The 12,621-nt window shown below is 40.5% G+C and overlaps 1 protein-coding gene across 5 annotated transcripts; it reads right to left on the reverse strand.

Annotated features, from left to right (window-relative positions):
• Positions 1-175: 175 nt before the first annotated feature.
• On the reverse strand, positions 176-11,605 carry a1cf (apobec1 complementation factor). 5 transcript variants are annotated; one of them, XM_058407222.1, is made up of 12 exons: positions 11,448-11,605; positions 9,458-9,601; positions 7,226-7,360; positions 6,943-7,073; positions 6,620-6,858; positions 6,297-6,461; positions 5,731-5,828; positions 5,366-5,645; positions 4,719-4,912; positions 3,701-3,837; positions 2,610-2,770; positions 176-900 (listed from the first exon to the last, which is right to left on the reverse strand). In XM_058407222.1, the coding sequence occupies exons 2-12, from the start codon at positions 9,554-9,556 to the stop codon at positions 749-751; spliced, it is 1,791 nt and encodes a 596-aa protein (XP_058263205.1). In that variant the 5' UTR covers positions 9,557-9,601; positions 11,448-11,605; the 3' UTR covers positions 176-748. The 5 variants fall into 5 exon arrangements, 4 of the variants coding, with proteins under 4 accessions (XP_058263205.1, XP_058263204.1, XP_058263207.1 ...); XM_058407221.1 differs by having other exon boundaries at positions 4,719-4,936; XM_058407223.1 differs by having other exon boundaries at positions 762-900; positions 2,601-2,770; positions 4,719-4,936.
• Between the last annotated feature and the right edge of the window lie 1,016 nt (positions 11,606-12,621).

Genomic DNA, 12,621 nt, shown 5'->3' on the forward strand with positions numbered 1-12,621 from the left:
TGATTCGCAATATCCTAAAACGACATCTTACAAATAGAGCTGGAACAAAATCGTGTATAAAAAAATAAGTTCTAAGTGCTTAACACACTTTAATACTGTCACTGTTCACGATCTGACAAAATGTCACATTCTTCATCAGACAAAAAGATGAGGTGGGATATTTAAAGGTCGTTAGTAGGTAGGTAGGTAGTGAGCTCTTAAATATTATTAACAAATGTCGTAGCACAGAGGGGGGAAAAAAACATCTAAGAAATAAAACTTAAAAATAAAAGAAAAACAGACCAAATGCATAGCAACATGAAAGTGTATAGTATGTCTAGTTTTCTTTTTGTTATATTAAACATTCCTGATATATATATATTTTTTTTAAAAGTAAATACTGACACACCTGCACAACTAGCATAAACGTTAAATACTAAAGAAATCAATATCAAAGCTGTATGGCTGTATGACATCCTTAGGAACAGGGCAGTGTGTTTAATGTAGTATTATAATCCTAACTGTACATTTCAAGGCAGTTTTGATAACATTAAAAGACCTGATCTCACACACGGCTAAGTTTTCCATTTCTTTTCTCTTTCAAGAGCTGTACCGATGCTAGCTAATGTTTTATTTTCCCCTTAACCACATATACAAAAGATATTTTTCAGACAAAAACTGTATTATATAATGAAAGGCAAACTGGATAAGTAATATAAGCTTTTAACAGAATGGGTGTCGCACCAGACACTGGGCTCCTACTGGGTTTTTAGAACACGCCATAAGCATCTCCGCGGGCGGTGACAGCAAACGCTGGATAACCCTCATAGGTGGTGTAAGCCGCCAGGTCCTGCCCCAGAGACAGAGTTTGTTTGAGCTGAGAAGCAGCCACGGTGCCGGTGGTGTTGGCGATGGCATAACCTGGAAATGGAGAGAAATAAGAGTTAAGTGTTTATGAGTATGTACACCGATCAGCCATAACATTCTGAGCAGTGACCGGTGAACACTGTGTATCTCCTCATCATGGCACCTGTTAGTGGGTGGGATATATTAGGCAGCAATTGAACATTTTGTCCTCAAAGTTGATGTTTTAGAAGCAGGAAAAATGGACAAGTGTAAGGATTTGAGCGAGTTTGACCAAAAGGACCAAATTGTGATGCTAGACCACTGGATCAGAGCATCTCCAAAACTGCAGCTCTTGTGGGGTGTTCCCAGTCTGCAGTGGTCACTATGTATTAAATGCATCCTTTAAGCTCTGTAAGTATCCTCCATGGAGGCTCCACCTTGAGGACTTAAAGGATCTGCTGCTAACATCTTTTAGCCAGATACCACAGTACACCTTCAGGGATCTAGTGGAGTCCATGCCTGGGCTGTTTTGGCAGCAAAAGGGGGACCAACACAATATTAGCCAGGTGGTCATCATGTTATGGCTGATCAGTGAACATATCTCATGGGTTCATATGTTTTCTCAAGTGACATTAATAAGGTTTCTTATTATTAGTGTAATGTATCGAGAGTCATGATGTTGGGGTGGGGTTATGTGAGAGTTCTTTTGAGAATTGGGTGCATCTCAATCAGCTCCCTAGTTCACTAGTCATCCACTAGCTAGCCTACAATCCTGCTTGAAGTAGTATGACAGAAAGTATTTTTCATGATGTGCTTGAAACATGATGTACTTGACTCATGAGAGTCTCAGCTACACAATATACTGATTCAGGACATAGGGAGGTAGAGAGCTAATTGAGACGCACCCAAAAACTATTAGAATTTTTTATGAACAAAACAGTAACAAGTTTTAGGATAACGATCCAGTGTGAACTAGAAAATTTCTAGTGTATGCTAGAGTATGCTAATCGGGCTCACTGTGACAGGCTAGTTTCAATAGCAACAGAATTATCCACTTAGAGACGTTTAAGAGGTCAGTTCATCACTGTCCAGTGCTGTACAGGTTTAGCTAGCTAATACAGACACTCTAGACACACTGACCACTAACAAACTGGTCAACATTTTTTTTATTAGATTAACATTTCCTTCCAGTCCAACCTTAACTAACCATATCTTCATAGAGTTGACTTTGTGCACAGGTGCTTTGTAATGTCTGGTCTGGAAATATTTTAATGCTACAGCACACAAAGAACTTTGGGGTACAGTGTTTGGGGAATGTCCATATATGAGTGTGATGGACAGGCGATGTCCACATACTTTTGACTGTGTATGGTTTTAAAGACTTGTGACTTGACAAGCCTTTTACATGTGATTTGATGAGGATGCTAAGGTCATACAGTGATAACACAGACTGACCACATTATATCATTTTCTATTAATGTTTCTATTAATTAGTGCCACCCCAGTAAAGTCACTGGGTTTAGCCCCATTTGTAAATGTTCTGGCTATACCTCTTCTTCTGTTTTAGGTTGAAAAACTTTCTCAGATGACCAGAAACCCAGAATTTAAAGAGCGAACCCAGATACATCTTAGGGTTGATTCTTTCTATTTTCTCTTTTTAAGATATACATGTTCCAGTCTGATTAATCTAGAAGACCTGCTCAATCCTGAGGTCCTAAAGTGGCTTTGACTCATTAATGTATCGTCAATAAAGTTATAAAAAGTACATTACAGACCTTACATACCTGGGAATGCCACAGCAGCGGCGGCGGCAGTGGCAGCAGCAGCGGCGGCAGAAGCGTCAGCGCCCTCTGTGTGTAGCCCCAGAGTCTGCAGTGTGTGCTCAGCAGCATGGATTTTAGCTTCATCCACTGCAGCACACAGTTTAGTTGGGGTGAACGGATGTCTGTTAATAAAGAAGGGGAAGGTTTCATGGTTAGGTGTTTGTAAATCAATTTAAAAAACGTAAATTACCCCTAAAGGCTAAATACATTGATCAGGCATACCATTATGACCACCTGCCTAATACTGTGTTGGTCCCTCTTTTTTTGCTGCCAGAACAGCCCTGACCCGTCCTGCACTGTGTATTCTGACACCTTTCTATCAGAACCAGCATTAACTTCCTTAGCAATCTGAGCAACAGTAGCTCGTCTGTTGGATCGCATCACATGGTCCAGCCTTTGCTCCTCATGTGCATGCCATGGTCAAGATCACTGAGAATTTACAATTACTTTTCTGGCATTTGGCAGATGATCTTATCCAGAGCGACATACAAAAGTGCTGTGAAGTCTCTATCAGTGAATACATTAACACTGGTTCAGTAGGTCACAGACTTGGGATACCATCAGCCTAAAAACTGTGTTGGAAAGAAAATATAGCATATATGAAACAAACAGGGAAAAATAAGAGCTAAGTTTAAGTGTTTAGGAAGAGGTAGGTCTTCATCCGTTGTTTGAAGACAGTCAGTAAAGTTCATTCCACCACCTCGGTGGAAAGAGTCCTGACGTATACCTACCTCTTATTAACAATATTATGAATCTTACCTGACCCATGCCTACATGAGTTTATACACTGAGCTGCTGCCTTACGATAGGCTTATCAAAGAACCGTAAGAACAAAACAGATCTAGAGGCGTTCCTTATAAATTGGTGAATGTGGAACAAATATGTCTGAGCTTAAAATAATACTGAAATAATAAGCAGTGTTATTGTTATAATCTGTATAATACATTACATTATTCTAATCAATATTGCATATAGGATTTTATTAAAAAAAAAATCAAAATTGTGAAGTTTTAGCAAAACACTGGTCATAGGTTAAGATTTTTTTTTCTTACATGTTAGGGTACTGAGTGGCCAGAGCAGGGATGGTCACTTTGTAGAGGAAGAGTTGCCTCTGATCAGGTCCAATGGCGGAGTGAAGCTGGTAAACCGGCTGTCCCCAGTTATTCTTCTGACAAATATCCTCCAAAATCTGTAAAATGAAGGGAGTTAATTATATATGTGTGTGTACATTTAGCCTATAGCTTATATCTTAATCCTTTTCAGGAAATACAGGCTTGATGAATATTCATGAAAAAACTAATTTGCATTTCCATATTACAATTGTTTTCCCTCATAAACTCTCTCTCTAGATGATAGAACTTAGCGTAACATAACGGCTGGTTGCTTAGCAACAGACACCCAATCAGAAATCAGTTCTTGCCTCCTATCATGTTAAAACCAGGACCGGTGAATCTCACGGAAGTAGCGAGAAAGAAATACGTCACACAGGAAAATTTCACCCAGAGTTTACAATCATTCAGGGAAATATTTCAAGTGTGAAAAGCCCTGATGTTAAACTATTCCATGAAGATGCAAATATCATACTGTAAAGTGAAAATGTAGCATGTTTTTTATTTAATTTTTTTTTAGCTAAGTCTGAATTTTATCATTCTGTATCAATCCTTCCATCCATTCTCTACACCACTTATCCAACTGGGTCACAGGGACCCCAGAACCTATCCCAGGAGACTCAGGGAATACAGGGTTCACCCTGGACTGGAGACCAGTCTAATGCATGCACACACTCACACACTCACACACACACACATTCACACAATCTTACAAATAATCCTAAAACAAATGTCTTTGGACTAGGAGAGGGAAATGGAGTACCCAGAGGAAACCCCTGAGGCATGTGGAGAACATGCATCCATACTTTATGTTCATTTTACATAAAGAAAGAGGCTAGGTAAATTACAATTTGGTGGAATTGTTGATGTCATAGTGCCTGAAAAAATCAAATGATGGTCAATCCACCAGTTTGAACAGGTTAAAATAGTGAGGTGATGCTTCATGTTTCCGTCTGTTTACCTGTGGAGCATGTTTGATTCCCTGCGGCTTCAGCGTGACAGGGTTCATGGGCGTGAGCTCCATGCCGGGAAGAAGGTCATAGAGTTTGTCGTCGTGGTGTTTGTCAGACTTTAGCTGATACATGGGACAGCCACGGCCCACACCCGCATAGGCGAGGTAGCCTCGACCGCCCAGCCCGCGCACACCTGCCGCCCCTACAGGCATATTCATGTAAATTTCTAGGAATGCAAGAAGGCATTGAATCGAATCAAATCACCAGAAATCACCTGAGCTTCGATCAAGATTCAGAAAGCTCCAAGCCAGCACAGTACAGGCTCTGCTACGGCGTCTAAGTAGCTCTGATTTGTCATGTCATTTTAATTGAAGATTGATGCTGATGTCCCATTTTCTAGTAATCACATGACTGTATTATGCAGGCATGGAGAACAAATTGAAAAGGAAAACAAAAGTGCTGCAACAAAGTACAATGAAACATCTAGCTTATTCTGGATATCTGTGCTTGTCTATTGGTCTAAAAATGCTATTATTAATAAATAACATTGTAATTAATATTGTATAATGTTCATTAATTTACACTCGCCTTTGGATTTTTGTTCAATGCATAATTTGCATGGATCAGCTTGCTGAGAATTTGTCAAGACACTGACCTCTGACAGAAGGTGGACGCACCAGACCCCGAGTGCTCACATGGCCCTTAGCGGCGGGGAAGCGGAACTGTCCGGGCAGAGCTGCGTAAGCATGAGGTGCGTAAAACACCGGGGCACCCAGATATGCAGTTGAGGGGTCATACATCTGACCCAGTGTGTAGGTGTACTCGCCCTGCAGCAGAGCCGCCCCTCGTCCCCCTGTGCCGCGAGTGTAACGCACATAACTGTCTTTATCCACCGGCTTGGCCAGCGTCACTTCTATAGGAGAGCCGTCAATCACCTGAAGGAGGGATTAAAGCGTTTATTATGTACTGTGCCATTCAAGTAAATAGGATGAAGATTGAATGATGCAGAATTTTCTTCACCTTTCCGTTCAAGGCGTTCATAGCTGCGATGGCGTCCTCTCTTTGAGAGAAGTGAACAAACGCGTAGTCCCTGATCTTCTTCACCCTCTCCACAGCACCTGTGAGGATGTCACATAAAGCTTTCAATCCCATGAAGATCCTTTTATGGTTTCCAATTAAAAATATTAACTGAAGAAATAAAAACAGAACATTTTATGAGTAATTTAATGCCAAATACAGGGATGTCATTTATTCATTCATCTTCAGTAACCACTTTGGTCACTGTGGATGGAATACTGGACATGAGTTGGGAATACACCATGGATGGGATGTGAGTCCAGGGCAAGCCACCAAACACACACCCATTTACACAATCATTCACACAGTTAGGGTAGTCATGTTTTTGGAAGGCGGGAAGAAACCAGAAATCCTGGAGAAATCCCATGGACTTGGTGAGAACATGCACAGATAGTAATCCAAGCCCAGGATTGAATCAAAGATCCTGAAGATGAATGGGTTCCCACTACACTGCCATGTCACTAGCTACAGTATGTGTAAATTCAGACAGTGAATTTTTTGGTATTTACCAGGTTTGATAGCATTAAACTCCTTCTCAATGGTTTCTTCTGTCGTAGCCAGCATCAGGTTCCTGATGTAGAGGATCTTCACAGTGGACATTGTATCCTCATCGACTTCCACTTCTGGCTCTGCCCAGTCCACAGCAATGGCGTGACCCCACAGCTGGATGCGACCTGTAGATACAAACACTTATATTACAGAAATATTTGCTTTCTGATGAACCTCTTAAAGTCTTCCACTTCAAATAAAACCATACAAAGAAGAACAATATTCAATGCTGGACATTGAAATGGAATTTCCATTTTTGGAATTGTAAGAAGAGTTAATATACCCGGCAGAAGTTTCCTCCTGGCCATGGCTGCAGCTCGGTGGCTCTCGTACTCCACAAAGGCAAAGCCTCTGTTCTTGCTCTTGTCAGCTGCGCTGGGGTAAACAATCACCTCCATCACGCCATCCGTTACCTTCTTCATCTCAGCCAGGATCTCCTCTTTCTTCTTGGTTTTTGGGATGCCTCCTACAAATAGGCGGCAGTTGTCCACGCTTGCACACACTCCCAGCAGTCGACCGTTCCTAAAACAAAGTCCGGAAATGACTTGAAGTTTGCTTTGAACTGCGATCTCTATCTAAATCAATCAGATTTTGTTTCATATGTACCTAATTTCATAATTATTGAGATGCTTCATGGCATTCTTGGCTTCTTGTTTAGTGCCGAAGGTGACGAAAGCGTAGCCACGGTTGTTCCCATTGAAATCCATCATCATCCGTACTTCATAGATTTTGCCAAACTGTAAACAGAAATAGAACGAATAACTACCTCTTATAACGATTCTCCATTTACGGTAATACCAGGCTCCTTGTACCACACGTTAATTTCAGAAGATATCCAGACCTTCTATTTGGTCTCTCCTGGTTTAATGTCTTTTAATAAAAGGCTTACTTTTTCACAAAGAGGCACCAACTCGTCCTCAAAAAGGTCTCGAGGTAATTTGCCCACAAAGATCTCGCTGCCCCTCTCTGGTGGTGGGCCTTCCCAACCAGGTGGTGGACCTCCGTATCTCCTCTGGCCATTTTCCTATAGGGACAGAGCAAGAACTGTGATATAGACAGCCATCCAAACCAGACCGAAGGTCTACTGAAGATCAGCAGGTGGAGATCAACTCATCAGAACAGTGCTTTAATAGAAACCATTTATAATTGCAAGGATGGAGTGATGAAGGGAGATATTTGAGATATCACCAGTGGAGTCCCTCACATCATCCAGGTCACTGATGACTTACATAATAAGCCTTCGCACTATCACTATTATTCTTTTTTTACTCTTTAGCACTTAATTCTGTGTTGTCTGTGTCTTTCTGTAGCACCTAGAGGAACATTGTTTTATTTCTCTCTGTACTGCATCAGCTATATATGCTATATTGCCAAAAGTTTTGGGACGTCTGCTTTTACATGCACATGAATGTAATATGGAGTTGTCCCACCCTTTGCATCTATAACAGCTTCAACTCTTTTTGGAAGACCTTCCACAAGGTTTAGGAGTGTGTTTATGGGAATTTCTGACCATTCCTCTAGAAGAAGTGTTCTATGGGGTTGAGGTCAGGACTCCCCACAATGATGTTGGATGAGAAGGTCTGGCTCTCAGTCTCCGCTCTAATTCATCCCAAAGGTGTTCTATGGGGTTGAGGTCAGGACTCTGTGCAGGCCAGTCAAGTTCCTCCACACCAAACTCACTCATCCATGTCTTTATGGACCTTGCTTTGGTCACTGGTGTGCAGTCATGTTGGAACAGGAAGGGGTCATCCCCAAACTGTTCCCACAAAGAGCAAGAAATTGTCCAAAATGTCTTGGTCTGAAGCTGAAGCATTAAGAGTTCCTTTCACTGGAACTAAGGGGCCGAGCCCAACCCCTGAAAAATACCACCTGAATGCAATGATTTTGGAGGGGTGTCCCAATACTTTTGGCCATATAGTGTATATCTTCAAATGTGAGATAATTTTGCTTTTTTTTAAATCCTGTCCCAGTAATCCAAAAGAAAACAGGAACTAATGTGAATCTATAGAGTGTAGAAAGTACTGATGTTAATATTATCTTCTATAGATCTTCTGTAGCTCATACTTAGATGCTCTGGTTTGACAGATATGGACAGCAGTGCTCATGTTTCAGCACAGGGTGGCGCTACAGCTATAAATACAGCACTCTTGAATAAGCTATGGCTCTCAGAGGTGTTTGTGCTCAACGTTCATGAACAACACAGGTTTCTCAACACAGAGGGAAAAATGTTTTAGATTTAAAAGTCAGTTTTTTTGTAAGTGAAATATTGTGTGAAGAAGTGACCTCCTGTAGATTTCCACTCGGAAAATTAGACCTGCAGTGTTGTTCTGGATTTACATCTATGGGAATATTCTCATGACATCATGGGTTATTGGATGAATTATGACTGAAGTTTTATTCTAATGATTTTTTCCCCCACATATAATAGGTTTTTCTAGCAATCTTGTCTTTATATACATTTTTTAAAAATATCTTTTATATAAGCTAGAAAAACCCAAACAAGCTGGAATTTATGCCAATTACATTTGTGGGTCTGCAAAAAAAGTAAATGTTTTAAATTGTAGTGCTGGGTTAAATAAATTAATAAAAAGCAAAAAACAAAAAGAACAAACCAGAAAATCTACTTAAAATGTTAACAATAAATATTGCTATAAATAATAAGTGCATTTTCTGTTTTTTATTTTATTTTATTTTTTATTTTTTGCATCTTCACTTTATGAAATTTTTTCAGAGCTGCAGGTAAAATTAAATTATTATTATTATTAAAATTTTTTAAAATTTCTCTTTATTCTTTCCACCGTGAGATGGAAATACAACATTACATTTGTGCGGTATTTTTGTGCTATTTTTGTTATTTCATTTGATGCAGAGAAACCTGCAGGTGGTCATTTTTCTAAAATATGCTGAATTACATCCTTTGTTTTTAGAATATGTATTTAGAATATGGAAGTATGGTTGCTAAAGTTAACTGTAAAATTATACTGCATGCTGTGCAAAAAGAAATTCACAGTTCCGCTATCTCAAACCTATCTCTCTTTCTTCCTCTCTCTCTCTCTGTCTGGACTTTGGCCTGAAGCAGGGCATGCTGGGTATTGTAGTCTGTTGTCATAGTGGCTCCTACCTGGTGCAACTGATATCCTGTGCGCTGGATGAGAGTGCGCAGTGCAGCCTCTTTCTGCGTGCCAGTCAGTCCATCCCCACATTTTTGATTGGTTTCCATTGTGAGTGATTATCAGCAATAAATCAGCAAAATTAGGGGTGCTCACTGAAATTAAATCAAAGTTCAAACACACGTGAATGACAAGGCAGAGAAGCTGATTCATGCTCAGAAGCCATGCCAGCTCTTTATTTCGCCTTATTCCGTACTGATAATTCTCTAACTTTAGTTTTAAATATCAGTGCAAATCTACTGGCATTGCAATTAAATGAAGAAATAAAGATAAATCCACCTTACAGAGATGAAAAGCTACAGTTTGTACACAGCATCAGGTAGGATATGTACCTGCAACTGTGTCAGTTTTTACTCTGCCTTTCAGATTTTTCTGAAAAAGAACATCTTGCTTCTGTCTCTAATGACTAGTATTAGCATTATGAGTGCAGACAGAGACATTTTTCTCAGCTCCAGGTCAAGGACCGCTGTGTAATTATTAACTGAAGTGAACCAGCACAACTGTATTTGTTTAAACCGAGGGTATAACACTGTGCTCCTCTCCCACCCACCCCCAAAAAATCGCATTAGGAAAATAAATCCTATGAAATATCTTGGTGATCGCTCCCAGAAGTGCTCCTTTAGCCAATCAGATCAAACCTTATCAACCCTGACTGCCTGTTGCATAACCAGCTTGATTGAATCACATTGTGCTGAAGATGGACTGCTCCTAATAATCACTGAAGAGCCTTGTCTTTCTTTCTTTACTTGATCAAAGCGAGGACATGGAAGTGAGGACCGGACACTCCTCCAGCATGAGGGGCAGATGACACAAGACTTCCATTCATGATATGAGGAAAAAGCTCATGTCTTTCACCTTGCCGTAACACTGTGACACAGTGATCCTCCTTTATGAGCTGTGCTAATAGGACAGCATTGTTAATACACATGTCGATGAGAACTCATCCTAAAAGCAGCACTTTTCACACTCGAGATCATTCATGACTAAGAGAAAAAAGAAAAAAAAAAACGTAGGCTGGCAATTAGCAATTGATTCAAGCAAAAAAAAAAAATCATTATGACGGCTGCAATAAACACACTTATTGACCGTAAAAAAAAAACCCATGTAAGCAAACACCTTTGATAATAGTCTGTTTTGTGGCCAAGCATTAAGCTGCACATTACAGAGATGGACATAATACAGTAGGAGAAAGGTCCATTAGCGAAATCTGCGGCCCTCTCCACTCTAGCTTGGTTACTGTTTGCATAAACAAGATAACTAGCCGGCACCTTATCTAGCATAGATCAGAACTTGCTTTTTGGGGCTTTGTTGACCAAAGCTTAAATACACACAGAACTGAAGGCCACTTCGTCCTGTATGGCCAAAAAAAGCAACACTTGCTCTGCGTAGCGAATCATTTTAGTGATATGAAGATGCTTTTCGTTTTAATCGTGCAGCTCATTTATTTGTATGTGAAAATTGAATTTTCAAGGAAGTCAAATCCAAGCCTAATGCCATTATGTTCCCAAACAAATCCATTCATTTCACAGTGATTGTATTGGGCGCGTATCTTTTTCCATTCAAGAAGTGATTAGCAAGAAGTGAACACACAGCACAATGCTTTTCAGGATCAACCACGCACGTCCACTGTGACCAGCAGCTATACTCGGCTTTATCAGCAGAACTAGGCAAATAAGCGGCGTACGGTGCGCTCGTCAGCGGTCAGCCACCATAAAGGACGTATCGATTCCTTTTCTTTACATCCCATCTGTTATCGTGAGTCCAGTTGATTTGTTATGGTGGCCAGTCAAGTGCCTCACCCTGATCTTCCTACTTTTACAATCCTTATGGAGCTTAGCATCAGTTCACACGTGACAAACAAAAGCAAATCCTGGAAATTATTCACTCTGACATCTTCCTAAACTAAACTAAAAGTCTGTGAGCTAGAAAGTGTGGACTTACCTGAGCAATTTTCAGAGATCACCTCATGGAAGACTCAGACCTTCATTCTGGTGAACTGGGCAACATGTCACTGGGGTGATTCTGTAATCACATCATATCAAACTCCAAAGGTTCACTGTCCTGGAGCTACTTTACAAGCTGGGCGGGTTAAACGTTAACCAGCCCTATCTACTGCCCCTCTCTCTCTCTCTCTCTCTCTCTCTCTCTCTCTCTCTCTCTCTCTTTCTGTGTGTCCACCTAAAGCCCTTTGTCCAAGAACAGAAAGATCTTAGAGCCTCCTGCCTACTGACCCCCTGAAGCCAAGGCCTCCTGTGATATATCTCCAAAGACATTATATTTTACCTGCCTGTTCATTTGGTTGTGTTTCTTTGGTGTTGTTGAGGTTGGAAGGTGAAAGTTAAAGTGTGTTTAAGGCAAAAATTGTACACAATATGTCCATCTATTTGCAGAGTTTCACAATATAGATTAGTTTTAGCCCAAATGTGATTTTCCTTTCAGTGACGTCAGCTTAACTATTGACCAGGTAAACATGTTACTGCTCATGTTGTGCTGTGTGACGCTGAGATTCTGATTAGCTAGTTTATTTGAGATAGATATAGCCTGGTTCTTCTCAGGGTTTTCTTCTTCATGGAGTTGTCTCAAGGTGTTTCTCCTTGCTACTAAAAACCCCTGATTTGCTCACCTGTTAGGGATTCGTTAAACCTCCAAATCATTAAGTTCAGGTGTTGTTTTTCAGGGGTTGGGCTGAAATTGACATTTTGGACACTTTCATGCTCCCAATTTTGTGGGAACAGTTTGGGGATGACCCCTTCCTGTTCCAACATGACTGCACACCAGTGCACAAAGCAAGCTCCATAAAGACATGGATGAGTGAGTTTGGTGTGGAGGAACTTGACTGGCCTCCTGACCTCCTGATGGGTCAACTCCATATTACATTCTTGTGCATGTAAAGGCAAAACGTTTGGCAATATAGTGTATAAATCTAATGTTTATTTCTAATCAATGAAATTGAATTGCTTAGGGTTCTTCAGAGTTGCTGAGGCCAGACAACAGAACTCACTCGCTCTCCTTGGGTCACAGGTCGTCGATCCCAAAGCTGATCTCTTACCTTTTAATAATGACATTAAACGATATTAAGTCGAGAGGCACTAATGCTTGAAACACGCTATTTAAT

This window comes from Hemibagrus wyckioides, linkage group LG13 (genome assembly GCF_019097595.1).
Source record: "Hemibagrus wyckioides isolate EC202008001 linkage group LG13, SWU_Hwy_1.0, whole genome shotgun sequence".
NCBI lineage: Eukaryota > Metazoa > Chordata > Actinopteri > Siluriformes > Bagridae > Hemibagrus > Hemibagrus wyckioides.